Source organism: Arachis hypogaea, chromosome 7, assembly GCF_003086295.3.
Source record: "Arachis hypogaea cultivar Tifrunner chromosome 7, arahy.Tifrunner.gnm2.J5K5, whole genome shotgun sequence".
NCBI classification, from domain to species: domain Eukaryota; kingdom Viridiplantae; phylum Streptophyta; class Magnoliopsida; order Fabales; family Fabaceae; genus Arachis; species Arachis hypogaea.
In genome coordinates this window covers 4,064,532-4,079,580 of record NC_092042.1, presented here as the reverse complement: position 1 = coordinate 4,079,580, position 15,049 = coordinate 4,064,532, and the positions used below count along the sequence as shown (strand labels likewise).

General features: G+C 33.0%; 2 protein-coding genes across 2 annotated transcripts; both read left to right on the top strand.

Moving 5' to 3' along the window:
- Nucleotides 1-2,589: 2,589 nt before the first annotated feature.
- On the top strand, nucleotides 2,590-8,535 carry LOC112702081 (uncharacterized). Its single transcript, XM_029287848.2, has 8 exons — nucleotides 2,590-2,910; nucleotides 2,999-3,113; nucleotides 3,290-4,314; nucleotides 4,673-6,114; nucleotides 6,290-6,420; nucleotides 6,582-7,399; nucleotides 7,512-7,624; nucleotides 7,902-8,535. The coding sequence occupies exons 1-8, from the start codon at nucleotides 2,845-2,847 to the stop codon at nucleotides 8,197-8,199; spliced, it is 4,008 nt and encodes a 1,335-aa protein (XP_029143681.1). The 5' UTR covers nucleotides 2,590-2,844; the 3' UTR covers nucleotides 8,200-8,535.
- Nucleotides 8,536-9,015: 480 nt separating this feature from the next.
- On the top strand, nucleotides 9,016-12,313 carry LOC112702082 (protein DETOXIFICATION 41). The gene is made up of 8 exons (XM_025752976.3): nucleotides 9,016-9,447; nucleotides 9,533-10,077; nucleotides 10,301-10,387; nucleotides 10,477-10,533; nucleotides 10,635-10,873; nucleotides 11,366-11,484; nucleotides 11,583-11,669; nucleotides 12,070-12,313. Exons 1-8 carry the CDS (start codon nucleotides 9,124-9,126, stop codon nucleotides 12,142-12,144), a joined length of 1,533 nt encoding a protein of 510 aa, XP_025608761.1. The 5' UTR covers nucleotides 9,016-9,123; the 3' UTR covers nucleotides 12,145-12,313.
- Nucleotides 12,314-15,049: the final 2,736 nt, after the last annotated feature.

The following is a 15,049-nucleotide window of genomic DNA, read 5'->3' as shown; positions in this document are numbered from 1 at the left end:
TAATATTTTGGGAGGTTGGGGCTGCCCAAAAATCTGCTTTCTCTAAGGCCCACACCCGATAAAAACCCACACGCCCAACCATCTCTAAATCAACAGTTCAAGCTATCTTTATGAAAATGGCTAGGCTCATTCCATCTAAGCCTACACCGAATATCTACTCTCGCAGCTTCTTCCGTTATGCAACCCAACAGCACACGTGTCTCATCTCTAGGAAGAAAAAATAATATCTTTACATCTTTCCCAACTTTGATTTTTACAGTAGAGCGACCCTTTTTTTTCTCCTTCACTCTGTTTTAAATTTTTACACATGTAAGATTTTAATCCAATAAATGTGCATTCAAGTCTAATTGAGAAGTAATGCTCTTAAAATAAGTAATAGCAAAAAAAAAAAAAAAGAATAAGAAGTAAAAAATACAACTTTAAAGAAGAGATTTCTGTATTTTTGTAGCAATATTTTAGTGTCAAAATTAAGAAATTTCGGTATTTTTTTATTTCTGATGAGAATTCAATCTAATAAGTGTGAACTTATATTTATTCAACTAAATAAAATTTTAATATAATACAAACATGTGCATTCAAGTAATTTTGGTATTATCTTGTGATTTTTTAGTATGCAATTTACTTTTTACATTCATTCAATTAAATAAGATTGTACATGTTCATTCAAGTCTAATATGAGAAACAATACTCCTAAAAAATTTAAAAATAACAATTCAAAACTCTTCCTCTTCATCCTCTCTTTCTTTTTCCTTATCTTGATCATTATGATTACTTAGCAATATTAGAACCACAAATTAGAATATTTTTTTATTATCTTTAGTTAGTAAGTAGAAGTAAAAAAGAAACTTTCATTGAACTATAAGAAGTATAAGAAGACATTAAAAAGACATTTCTGTATTTGTGGTAAAATTTTGATGTCAAAATTAAGAAGTTTTTTAATTTTTATAGTAATATTATGGTGTTAAAATAAAAAAATTTCGATGTCAAAAGTAAGAAATTTCGATTTTTTTTAGCAATCCAATAAATGTGAACCTATATCCATTCAACTAAATAAGATCGTAATATAGTACAAATATGTTCATTCATGTAATTTTGGTGCTATTTTGTGATCTTTTAGTGTGCAGTTTACTTTTTAGATTTATTTAATTAAATAAGATTGTAATACATGTTTATTCAAATCTAATCTGAGAAATAATACTTCTAAAAATCACCAGAAAAATGAAGAGGAAAAAGAAAGAAAAATGTAACAATTGCACGCAAAGAAGAAAAAAGAACGCGAAGAGAAAGGAGTGCAAAAAGAAAAAAAGAATACGAAAAAGAAGAAACACGCGATGCTGTGAGTTAGAACGTGTCTATACGTTTTCATTAATGAAATTAATTTTTATTAGGTTTAAAAGCTAACTTAGTTACATTTGATTGTCAAAAAAATTTAAATATATAACGAGGATAGCCAAATTTATAAGTAGAATATTATTTTAAAATTTAATCATTTTTATTCTCACTGTTAAAAATATAAATAATAATTATAGAAAGATCTATTTGTCGAGAGAAATATATGGACTAACGCTTTTAGTAAAATTGTAGAAAAAGAAGGAAGTTAGTTAATTTTAGTTCAAATATTAGACCGAAACAAAAAAAAGGTAATTTACATAAATAATTTATTTGTCCTTTAAATTTACGTAATTGTATTCTTTTAAACATGAAAATACAAATATATTATTTCATATATCTATAAAAACTGTTACTTACAGTAGTGGTTTATAGAAACACATAATCCGCTATAGCCAATCGCGGATTACATGCAAATAGGGGAACACAGAAATCGCTAGAGGCCGTCGCGGTTTTTATTGATGTTTGGCCATAAACTGCAACGAAAACATGCTATAACCAGCTTTCCCACACAATAAACCGTTGCCAGTAGCGGTTTATGTCCAAACATCAATAAACAGAAACCGCGATGGCCTCTAATAGTTTCTGTTTTCCTATTTACATATAATCCGCGGCTAGTTACAGCAGATTATGTGTTTCCATAAACCATTACTACCAGTAGCAATTTTTATAGATATATGAAATAATATATTTGTATCTTCATGTTTGAAAGAATGCAATTGCGTAAATTTAAAGGACAAACAATTTATTTATGTAAATTATAAAAAAAATTAATTAATATTAATTTTTTGTCTAAATTAACTATTAATAAATAATAAACTCTTAAGATATCAAAAAATTATTCTAATAAAAACTTTATTTGTATATCAATTATTTTTTTAAAATTTAATTTTGATATATAAAATATTTTATACTTATCAGTATATTAAAATTAAGCTCTATTTTTTTTATTGTTATTAATTTTTTTTAACACGTCTCAACTTAGTAAATTAACCATTAATTCAACGCGAATTGAAATTCTATCTAAAAATCTGTCGTTTACTACATAGATAAAATAAAATTCAAATTCTTACCGTTACTTAAAGCAAATTAGTCTCTATATCAACCCAAATTAATTTTATTGATTCTTATTGATATCTAATCTAACTTTTATAAACTTAGTTATAAATGATCTTGAAACTTGGTAATAAAAAAAGAATTGTTTTACTTTTTTCGTGTTTTGTAATTACCAAAAAAAAAAGCCCCGGAATTAGAAAAAAAAAAGTTTAAATTTATTGACTGAAATAGAAGAACGAAGAGAACGGTGGTGTAGAATCTCTGCTATGGGGGTTTAGGGTTTTAATGGCGTCAAAATGATTACTTGATTGCACCGCCACTGTGTATCTCTAATTACTGTTTGGTTCCGATGCCAGTGATTGAAGAATCTCACATTTCTCCATTCTCTCTTTGCCGCCAATGGCTCTCTCTGCAGATCACCCATTCGAACCTGTTTCCGCCACTGCTTGCTCCCACTGTGAAGCGGTAAAACCCTCTCTTTTTCTCTTTTTCGCTTTATTTCATTCAAAGCCGAGTTCTTTATTTATTTAGTTATTTTCCTTCTCTGTGGCAGTGGAAGAAGAAGTGTTCGAAGCTTCAAGAATCACGAAACGCTCTTCGCCAAGCTGTGAAGCTTCTAGAAACAAAAATCAATGAAGTTCAGGCTCAAAATGTGAAGCTCAGCCAAGGTTATTTATTTATTTATTTTCAATTTTTCATTTTTGTGCCTTTTTCTTTGGGATGTGAGTAGTGAATCTGAATAAGAATTTTATGCATATGTAGTGGAATTTCTGCGAGTGGATTCACTGAAACAGATTGGATTAAGTTGTAATTAGTGAACATTGCAATGTTGTATTTTCTGCAGAATGTGAAGAAGAACGGGCGCGAGCCAAAGCAGAAGCTGAGGAGAAGCTTAAAGAATGTAATGCTAGAGTATCTTTAGAGAATGAAGTATGTAGCTTGAGGTCTGAAATTGATGCGATTCGGCAGAAACCTGGTGGTGATGCTAAGAATGGAAATGAGAGCATAGAGGGTTTTCAAGGTTGTATAGCTGATAAGGAAAAGGAAATCAGTAGGTTGAAGGAGCTCCTGGAGGCAGAGAAGAAAAAGGCGGATAAGGAAAAGAAAAACTCGGAGAAGGAGAGAAAGAAAGCAGCTGAAGCTTTGAAGGCAGTAGAAGCAGAGAAGAGCAAGACTGCAGAAAAAGAGATGCAAATTGCCAAAGTTGAAGCAGAGAAGGTTGAGGAATATAGGACTCGGCTTGTTCGATTGGAGAAAGAAGCTAATGAGGCAAAAACAAAGCTAGCTTCTCAAGTATCTGCCTCCAAAGAGGCAACGAAAAGGTTTGAGGCTGAGAAGCGGAAGATATTAGCAGGAAAAAGAGATGCCGAGTTGGGGACGACGAAAGCTAAAGAAATGCTTGAAACTGAAAGGGGGAAAGTGACTGAGGAAAAGAAGCGAGCAGATTCTGAGATGGTTAAAGCAAAGGAGCAGAAAGCACTTGCAGAAAGTAACTGGAGGAAATTCATCGAAGAGAAACAGCGTGCGGATGAGATGTCTCATCAGGTTGAAAGGGATAAGCGGACAATTGAGGAGTTGAAGAAGAAGATATCTGAGCTCTTATCTGTATCAAAACCTGTTGAAACGGCCGGAGTACCTACTGCGAAAGCTGAAGATACTAGTGATGTAAAGCTTTTGAAAAGCCAACTAAAGCTTGAAAAGCTACGAGCAAAATATGCCAGGCAAAAATTTAAGTTGGAAGCAAGTCGTTGCAACTCTTTACACCAAGAATTAGGGCGAATAAAGACAGATTTTGTTCAACTCCTGCGTCGGCTTGATATGTTGGATGCATCCTTCTCATCGTTTCCTGGAAGACATGAACAAACAAAGGTTGGTTTCACCTTACTTTCTATTTTGCACCTCTCTTCACTGTCACAATCTAGTTCTGGCTTATTCTCATATGAAGATACCGTGGACGTAGATATCTCTTATCTGTATAATGTTTTTTTGGTTATAAAATCATGGACTCTTGAACTTAATTATTGGTTCTTCCTTGTAGTGATGTTGGAAATCTTATGTTTACAATCATATTAGCTGTGCACTACCAGGTTTTTAGCCGTTGGGAATTAGGAGATTTTCTGAAAGCAATAAATAAGGGATTTTCCAATGGTTTCTTCTTCTGCTTCTTTATTTTTTTTAATTAAAAAAAAAACTATGTTTCTTAACTTCTTGGATGTTTATTTTGCAGTCTGGGAATATGCTATATATGCAGAACTCAGATATCACGAGGCAAGTATGCGATATCAATCTATCTCCGAAGCATAGTGAACTTGAAAATGAGCTTCTGCAGACTTGTTGCACAACAATGGACACATGTGATCCTTTGAGGAAAGACATGCATCCCACTCAACCTCTTGCGCCATCTAGTGGAAATTACTCAGAATCCATCCCAGGTATTGATTCTAAATTGAAGCCTCTTAGCAGAGGACCCAACAGAACAAAGTTACAGCGTTCTGCAGTAAATTCCAATTCAGAATCTTTTTCTGATGGACAGTTGATGGGCTCACAGGAAACAACTGCTTTCCCAGTTAGTGCATCGGCAAGGTTGGATCAGGAGATCCTCAATGCAAGACAAATCATGTGCAACTCATCTGAAAGATATGTTACTGAGAACCATAGGAAGCGGAAAAGAACACATGCTAATATTGATAGTGTTGCAAATTTGTCTTCTCAGAATCTCTCTAATTTGCATGGTTTGTTGTATAGAGAAGAAGACAAATGCTTGGAAGGAGGGAGAGACGTGCTCCCAAATCTAAGCAGTATACAGAAAAATAATGATAGAGCCAACAAGAAGAAAAAGAAATCTCACAGTGAAAAAGTTGTCACAGTACCTAGCACAGGAAGGGTTGCGAAGAAGGGCATAGAAGAGGCCAAAGCCAATATCTATGGGGATGCAAATGTCAGCGAACACATTTCTTGCCCTGGCTCACAAAATTTAGAAATCACTCCTGCCGGTGAAGAGAGGATATGTGATGCTGCACAAAATTTAGAAATCACTCCTGGTGAAGTGAGGACATGTGGTGCTGCAAACAGCTTTGATTCTTTGATTAGTTTGGATAAAATGACTGATGAAACTTATATGAAGTTCTTAGAACTAGATAATGCTGCTTATGAGCAACGTTACAGAAGAGCAGTGGATTCTCCCTTGTCACCATCACTTCCAGAAATTGAATTTCACAAAACATTTGAGGATAATAGTTTGAAGAAGCCCTTTCTAGAGGAAGCACTCCAAGAAGGCATGTCAAGTCGAAAAGCAGACCTGTTTCCTTCACCTGGTCTTGATGGAACTAATTTTGAAATCAGTTCCAATAATGGAAATTTAGATAGTTCATCTGATTCACGGATTAAGCCTACACAAGCAAGTAAAACCGAGGTTGTAAAATTGCCACATATGCACACATCAGAAATTTCCAGGGCCTCATTTCTGGCGGAGGATGAAATTGGACCTTTACACAAACAACCTCCTAAAATTTGTGCTGTCTTTTCCAATATTGAGGACCATACTGTCTTATCTAGGATGTATTTTGCTATCAAAGCCTGTATGGCTCGGTGCAGTTTGGATACACAAACAGTCTGGGCTGTTGGTAGCATTCTGACTGCACTTAAAAAGGAGGAAACACTCTCAAAGAAGTAAGTATCTCATGATTTTGAACAATGCACTCCTTTTTTAGATTCTGTTTTGATACTCAAATTTATTGGTTTATCAAGCAAATCAATTCATGACAAAATTAATCAATAGGGCTTAAGACAATTGATGGTGGACTGATAGTATTGATTTTCTCCTGTTTCCTCTAATCTTTTTCAGGGAGAAGGTTTCTGTGTTGTTAACGCTGATGCTGTTCAACTTTGTCATGGCTTCTACAAGTACATTTGGAAATCTTTGCGATGGCAATATATTTTGCTCCATGAATTCTTATGCCCAACATATTCGTACAGGTATATTCATTTGTTCTCATAAAATTTCTGTTATGTAATTGAATGTTTCTATTTAGATATTTTCATATCATGTTATATGCACTTTCTATAAACTCGAGTTTCATGTTCCTTTTGTGCTGTTGAGTATTGAATCAAACTAAAATGTTTTCCTTTCTGGGCAGCTATGTTGGATGCTGAGACAAGAATCCTCCTTATAGAAACTTGTTCTTTTCTTGAGCTGCTTGGACTTATTGAAGACTTTCTTATAGAAGGAAAAGTTCTAGTAGAGAATACAGTGCCTGCTGAGGCATCTGCAGATCATGCTTCCAATGATTCTCTAGATGGCATTAGTAACTTTTCTTCGGAGGTTGCTACAAGTGAACAATTGCTAGCAGGGAGTATTATATTATCTTCTATATGTGCTGCAACTGATCATGTTGGATTCATCTGTGAAGCCTCATACAGGATTCTTAGATTATGCAAATGGGATTCTTTAATGCTGCTGACTATCCTTCATATTTTTGCTTATTTGGGTGGAGAGAAGTTTTTTGATGTGGACAATTTTGGTTCAATGGTGACTGTTTTGAAATCTTTAGTTATTTTTCTTGAGGATGAGAGCAAAAAAGTTTCTACTTCTTATCTTCCTTCAATCGATCAGCTTCATACTGAATTTTGCACAAGTATTAAATGCCCATTCTTGGAAGGTGCTGAATCCATTGATTCAGTTTCATGCTTGCTCTTAGAAGAGATAAAATACTATAGGCTTCAATGGATAGAACAGGTTGCTTTGTCGGATTCTGGATTCATGCCAGAGAATTTTAATGGCAGACAATGCTCTAATCCGGAAGCAGTTCAGAAAGCCTACAAGAGTTGTGATGGACCTTGTAGTTGGAAAAGGTGCACGGTTTCTTCTGCTGCTCAACCAGGTGTCCTTGGCAATGTAGACTTGTGTTGCCTTGGTGATGTCTTGTCATTGGTGGAGCTGGTTGCAAAGAAAATGGTATTACTCTCTTATTTCCAAGTGAATATCATATTTGTGAATTCAACCTATTGCTTAACTTCAGTGATGCATGAATATGAAACTAATCGAATGGTTCTCTGTCTTAATACAGGGCTGGCATTGGAGTGACATCAAACTCGTTCCTCAGTTGCTGGATATGCTTGATTCAGGCATAGAGGAAAGCTTTGGTAGTGCGATCATTGTTCTTCTTGGTCAACTTGGCAGGTAAATTATTGTTGCATTGATATTGATTGTGATGCAACCAACCATGGCCCACTATTCTTTGAGGGGCTTAGGCCAAGTCTATTAGTTGACTTAAGTCAGATTTATAACAACTAAAATCCCGCATGTGAAGAGATAATCAATGTTTCATGTATGATTTTACGGCTGTTTCTCGTGTGATCCTATATCTGTGGACAACCCGCAGAACATTTTAATGGAGGTTGATGCTTTGACATTTTCTTTGATTTTCTAATTTTGGGGTTAATTTAAAAAATTTCAGGATTGGAGTTGATGCTGCTGGATATGAAGATCGGGGAGTTGAGAACTTGAGATATAAGTTGTTCGCTTTTCTGGATCACACCTCTTCTGTGAAAGCTCGCAATTCTCTTCAGATTTCTGCCGTGACATCTCTTTTCGGCCTTCTTCCTCTTGATCCTGAAGCTCTTGTTTGCACTGAGATCAATCTTCCAGCATATTCTAAATCCATTTCCGACCATGCGCAAACTTTGAGGAAGTGGTCGTCTGGGCTGGATAAAGATGACAAGGAATTTCTATCTACCATGTTAAGACCACAGTGATGGTATGTAGCAAGTTTGATTACCCATCCAAGACTTCGAAATTAATTGAATAAGTAGGAGGCTCTTGCAGTCGTTGTTTTGAAATGTAATTGACTGCACACCTGAAAAAAGTTTTGTAGATTGAACAAGATATTGGGAAATTAAATATCATGTTAGGTTTAGAGGCTTCCAACTTGGTTAGTTAAGGGTATGCTTCTGTAGTTCATCTTAGACTTGTAAATAAATCCCCCTTCGGTTGGTTGTAATGTAAATTCATTGTTTTTTTGTAACCTTATTTTTCATGGAAAATTCCATACTTTTGAAATTAAATGTCAGTATCAAGCTTGATTCACACAATGGTCATGACTCATGAGTCTACATTCATGTAAATAGACACTTTCGCATTAGTTACATTAATCAAAATAAAAACATTATTTCTCCTAGGTTCACTTAAGTGTCAAATGAAGACCTGAAGCTACTACCTACCGGTCATTGCTCACACATTTGTTCAACAACTAAATTCACTCCTCACTAGGACAGTCATGAACTGATTTTCTGAAGAATGTTTGATGTTAACTTGTTAGGTGGCCCATTGAAGGAAAGAGACAACTACACACCTGAAGAAGATAGAAAGAAAACAAAACATAATAGTTTTTTTAGGATTTCAATCTAACTACAACCATCTAAGTCTTATTACTAAGAATTTGACCAATTCAACCTGATCTAACTTGGGTCCCATAAAAGGAATAAAGTCTCTTTGTAAGAATTTTTTCAATTCTCAAGACTTGAAATCGATAATTATTACTTTAACTAATTCCATGATGCTAATTAAACATAATATGTATCTGCTTGCCTAAGCATACACAGGAGGAACAAACCCAACTTTCCACATCTTATTTATACAAGTTTACTAGCAATAACTTTTCATGTAGTGAACTAGTTTGAATGATTAGTGAGATACACAGAACCATGGGGTCTGTGGAGTACCAACCATTGCTAGACTCAAACACAAAGGTTTCATCTTTGTCAGCTGATGCCATTGAGGATTTCTTAGAACACAAGCCAATCGAGGCACGGTGGTGGCTGAAGCTAGTTGCTTGGGAGTCAAGGCTCCTCTGGCTCCTCTCTGGTTCTTCCATTATTGTATCCATTTTCAATTACATGCTAAGCTTTGTAACATTGATGTTCACTGGCCATTTGGGGTCTCTAGAGCTCGCGGGAGCTTCCATAGCTAGTGTTGGAATTCAAGGTCTTGCTTATGGAATTATGGTATGTATTCTTATTTGCTCAGAAAACTCATACTTATCTTTGGTATAGTATGCTCAGTTTTGAATCCTAAATTTCCATCAAACAGTTGGGGATGGCGAGTGCAGTGCAAACAGTGTGTGGCCAGGCTTATGGAGCTGCGAAACACGCGGCAATGGGAATCATATTGCAAAGAGCAATCATCTTACACATAGGTGCAGCAGTGCTACTCACTTTTCTTTATTGGTTCTCGGGACCTTTTCTAAAAGCCATAGGTCAATCAGACAGCATAGCTGCGCAGGCGCAGATTTTCGCCCGAGGACTAATCGTTCAGCTCTATGCATTTGCGGTAACCTGTCCAATGCAGAGGTTCCTCCAAGCACAGAACATAGTGAATCCTTTGGCATACATGTCAGTTGGTGTGTTCGTTCTGCATGTTCTTCTGAGTTGGCTAGTTGTCTATGTTTTCGATTATGGACTTCTTGGTGCAGCACTCACACTCAGCTTTTCTTGGTGCATTCTTGCTTTGTTGAATGGTTTGTACATTGTTCTTAGCCCAAGGTGCAACCAAACTTGGAATGGCTTTACTTTAAAAGCCTTCAAAGGAATTTGGCCTTATTTCAAGCTCACACTTGCTTCTGCTATCATGTTATGGTATGTAACGATTTAATTACGCATAATATCTAACTGTTAATTTAAGAGGCGGGACCCAAACATGACACGTCACAAAAAAAAATGGTAAAGATCAGACGTGATAAAATCATGTGAAATTTTCATATCTGATGATCTGTTTAAATTTTTCAAAATACGTTAAATCTATAGAATAAAACCACTTATGTACATATTTTTTATAATGTCGTATGGAACCTAAATGTAGTTTGGAGATATGGTACAATCAAGGACTAGTGCTTATATCAGGACTGCTCTCAAATCCAACTATTTCACTGGACACGATTTCAATTTGGTATGTTCATAGTTAATTTTGGAATGATCTTTCTACCCATTGTTCAAATTTCTTTCTAACAATAATCTCCATTTTTATGTACTTTTCAGTATGAACTACTTGAACTGGGACATGCAATTTATGTTAGGACTTAGTGCAGCTGCAAGGTAACTTACAAAACAAAACACACAAATTTTATTTTATGTTAATTTTTTTCATCCACTCAACTTTCAGACAAAGATTTTGATCACAATTTCAATGAATTCAGTGTGAGGGTTAGCAATGAATTAGGAGCAGCACATCCAAGAGTAGCAAAATTTTCGGTGTTTGTAGTAAATGGAACGAGCGTCGCGATCAGTATAGTATTTTGCGTCATTGTCTTGATCTTCAGGGTTGGTTTGAGCAAGCTTTTCACTACTGACTCTGAAGTTATTGAGGATGTTTCTAACTTAACTCCATTGCTAGCCATGTCTGTTTTCCTTAATGGCATTCAACCTATACTCTCAGGTAATAAAACTATATACTATATATAAACACCATTCTATGGTTTATCATTTATTTCTGATCCAAGGTCTTAGGTTTGAGTAAATAGGAAGAAAGAGATATTGGGAGATATAAAATTGTACCAACAATAAAACATAATAAATAAACACTTTCAAATTTTTTATAGCTAAGTTTGATAAATGTCTCAAGACAGAAATACTATACAAACTATTTGGAGAATGAAAGATACAAAATTAGATAAAAGATCTTTGTCTTAACTGTTAAGGCAAAATTTGTCTCTTTTTTGTCTTTATAAAGTTGAAACCAAGACAAAATTTATGTGTTATCTTTGTTTCCTATCTTAAATAAATAAATACATCCAATGAAACATCAATCAAGTTGGATTGAATTGATCAAACCTTTTATAATATGGTTTAGATACTAATGGTTCATTTAGACCTGGAAAGAATAAATGTTCCATCTTTATTAGTTTACTTTTTGTTTGAAAATTTTCAGGAGTTGCAATTGGAAGTGGATGGCAAGCTATAGTTGCTTATGTTAACTTGTTTTGTTACTATGTTATTGGTCTTACTGTTGGATGTGTCCTTGGCTTCAAAACATATTTAGGAGTAGCTGTAAGTTTGAACCATTACCATTTCCCTCACTAATTAGTTACTGCTCCTAAGCTTGTATTAAAATCAGTGTAATTCTAAGCATTTGGAATTTCTTACAGGGTATCTGGTGGGGAATGATCCTTGGAGTTTTCATACAAACAGTAACTCTTATAATTCTGACTGCAAGAACAAATTGGGATAATGAGGTAATCAAATTCAAAACATTAGACTATACAACCTTAAATATTTTAGAGAAATTTAGTGCCAGAAAGTTAATATATATCATATTAGTATTTTAAGATTTTTTGACATCAAATACGCTTTTAAATGATATGCATGAAATAAAAGAAATTTCTAAAAATTCGGTTTAGGGTTTAAGGTTTATTGATGTCACGTGTATTTTTTATAGACAAAAATAACGACACATATTTAACTTTTAAAATATCTGTTTAGCATAAAAGAAAACGGTTCGATACAAATATAAATTCTGATTTGATCTTTTAAAGACTAAGTTGATGTCTCATGAATCTTTTAGAAACTAATTTGTCCTTGTTATGACATTATCAAAGGTGAGACTATGAAGCAATTTGTAATTGTTGTTTGTAGGTTGAGAAAGCTGTCATTAGAATCAAGAGATCTGCAGAAGATGATACCTTAGAACAATTGGTTGCTGATGCTTAGAATAATAATTTACATCACCTTTCTCTGAGCTTAGTAGAAATGCTGATTACCAAGCACAATGATGTTGTAGTTCATGAGGGTTTCTTTGTGTTTTCACATATTTTTGGTATCAAATAAGGAAATCCACTTATGTGAAACTTATAATCTATATAAATTATATTTACATCAACTCATGAGTTTGAATCAGTTAAGATAAACTTTTATAAAGTGAAAATTGAATTTTAAAACTGTGTTAATGATCAAATAATGTATTATGTAGGTTTTTTTATGAGATTATTTAAATTGAAACATGTGAGAAATTTTCTTATTCAAAACATCATTTATATTGCTCATTTAAAATAAAGTTTCTATCTTACGAATATCTCTTTAAAAAAAATTATAGGAATCAACATGAACATTAATATTATCAGACAAAAATTACATATCAATTAAGATATTACAAAAAATTATTTAAAAAAATTCCAAATCATGGTAATAGAGGACAGAGTTATCCTCACTTTTACAGTTGTACGGTAAAGAGGTAATCCAAGCCTCCAATCAATGGAGCCAGTGAATTCTCCTTGCAAACGCCATGCAACCTGAAACTCAGCATGACTTTTAATACTAATCAAACAGAGATTTTTTGGGAATAAGTAATGCTAGAATTAGTATATTTTGTGATTTGTAGTTATTAATTAGTCATAATTAATATTTTTAAATGTGTGAAATTATATTTAATAGTATAGAAATATACACTCTTATGTTAATGATTAAATATTGACTAGATTTTAATGAAAGTATTGGCTCTGAAATTTTTTCTCTGAAAATATTACTTTTCTGACTTTTTTCACTAACTTGGTAGACTTCTTTTACATGTTTTTTGTGAGATAACTTCGAAGTTTCTCTCCTACAAAGTCTCCCACGATCACATGGAGGTGCTTTTTGGAGTTCTTTTCGAGTCTTCCGTCCTCTCTTCTCCCTAGAACTTCTTTTTTTTTAATCGGAATTTTGTGGTCCAATTTTTTAATATGCAAATCAGTTTGAGTGGTATTGTAATTATTAAAAAAATTATTGGTTAACTATATTGACAGTTGGTTAGTTTTCTAATGAAAAAAACACAACTATTCACAAAAAATATAATTTGGGTCTCTAATTCTAATCATTATAATAAACACTCTAATTCCATCCTTTTTTTGTGGTTCACGAATTGAAAGTTCTAAGTTTGGAATAAGGATTATTGGCAATGGCTAGAAGTATTATTAGTTTCATGAAATAACTAACATCTTCTTCTAGTGTTCGACCTAGAAGGAGCAATATACTTATTTAATTGTAAGATTTCGAATTTTCGAAAACTAAATAATTAACTATTTATGAGTTATTATATTATATGGAGATTTGTTTTTAAAAAAACTATTTTTTAACAAAAATAACTAAATAAAAATTTTATAATTAATAAAATTTAATTTAATTATGACTTATTTTATTCAATTTAAATTATTTATTAAAAATATTTTGATAAACAAAAAAATTAAATTGGTTATTATTATTATTATTATTATTATTATTATTATTATCATTATTATTATTATTATATTATCATTAATATACAATTACTTAATTTTATTTTATTATTATTATTATTATTATTATTATTATTATTTATTTTAACCTTTTGGCCCAAGCCTTAAGGAAACAAAGAAAAGAATGGAATACCGTGACTTGCATGCTTATATATATATATATATATATATGAAACATTTTAAGTGCATCGAAAATATTAATGTACCAGTTGTTTTAACTGTTGATCTAAATTATAAAAAATATATATAATATATATTAATTAAAATTAACGGTTAAAATAATTGGTGTACCGGTGCTTTCCGATGCACTTAAAATATTTCCATATATATATATATATATAAAATTTTTACACATGTTTTCTTTCTACATGTATCACCATGACATGTGTTTTCTTTATTTTACTAACCTTGACACCTATAACCCCTGAACACCACAAATCACAATTCATCACTAATCATTTTTGTTTTGTTCCTCATGCATCACCGAACATGCATTTGGAGAAAGAAAAGAAAGAAAACCAAGAGAGTGAGGGCGTGAACTTCATATAAACATAAATCTTTCGACTTCGATTTCTTGAGTTTCATAACTCTAATAAAAAATTTAATCCAGTAAAAGTATTCGTATTCTCCTTCTTTACGTATTAGCGTTATTTTTGGTTGGTGGAAGTCGACGGTGACATAGCTCTCCTGTCCCTTGGGCTCGGCTAACTGGAGTTTAAGGAGGCACAGATAATTTCTGACGCTTTTCTCTTCAGCAGCTCGGTCAAAAAATTTTTTCGAAACTTTCGTTGATTTTGATTTCATACGGAAGTAAGGAATTTCGTTTTTTAAATTATAAGTTTTTAATTTAAGAATGCCAAAAAGCTTATTGAGTAATTGCAAATAATTTATACGTGTTTTGTGTGTCTCATTGATGAGAATTGGTTGTAATTGTGACTTGTGAGTGTTGGTCAATTTGGTGTTGCTTGTTAAATTAAAATGTGAATTGAGTTTATGAATTGGGGTTGAATTTGAGACTATATTGGATGCTGGAATTTATGGTTATGGAAGTGGATGGTAACTGATTTTGGTATTAGTATGATGGTGAATAGATGCTGATGAAAGGCTGGTAAAATACGCGAGAAGGTGATTTTGGTTAGTATTAAATATTAAACGAGTATGGTCAGAGAGATTTGTAAAGTTTGAATGAAGAAATGAATTTCCTTAAATTTCAAAAGCAAAAGATTTGAAACGAGTTAGTTTAATTAAAATAGAAAGAGGCTTAGTTTTAAAGAGAATGATTTGATTCTATTTGATATTTTGAACGGTGTGAATATTGAAAATGATTTGTTACTTGAAAATGCTTT

Coding starts and splice junctions, on each gene's coding strand:
- LOC112702082 (XM_025752976.3), top strand. CDS start 9,124: ATGATTAGTGAGATACACAGAACCATGGGGTCTGTGGAGTACCAACCA. Junction 9,448..9,532: donor GTCTTGCTTATGGAATTATG/GTATGTATTCTT, acceptor TCCATCAAACAG/TTGGGGATGGCGAGTGCAGT. Junction 10,388..10,476: donor CTGGACACGATTTCAATTTG/GTATGTTCATAG, acceptor TGTACTTTTCAG/TATGAACTACTTGAACTGGG.
- LOC112702081 (XM_029287848.2), top strand. CDS start 2,845: ATGGCTCTCTCTGCAGATCACCCATTCGAACCTGTTTCCGCCACTGCT. Junction 3,114..3,289: donor AAATGTGAAGCTCAGCCAAG/GTTATTTATTTA, acceptor TATTTTCTGCAG/AATGTGAAGAAGAACGGGCG. Junction 7,625..7,901: donor CTTCTTGGTCAACTTGGCAG/GTAAATTATTGT, acceptor AAAAAATTTCAG/GATTGGAGTTGATGCTGCTG.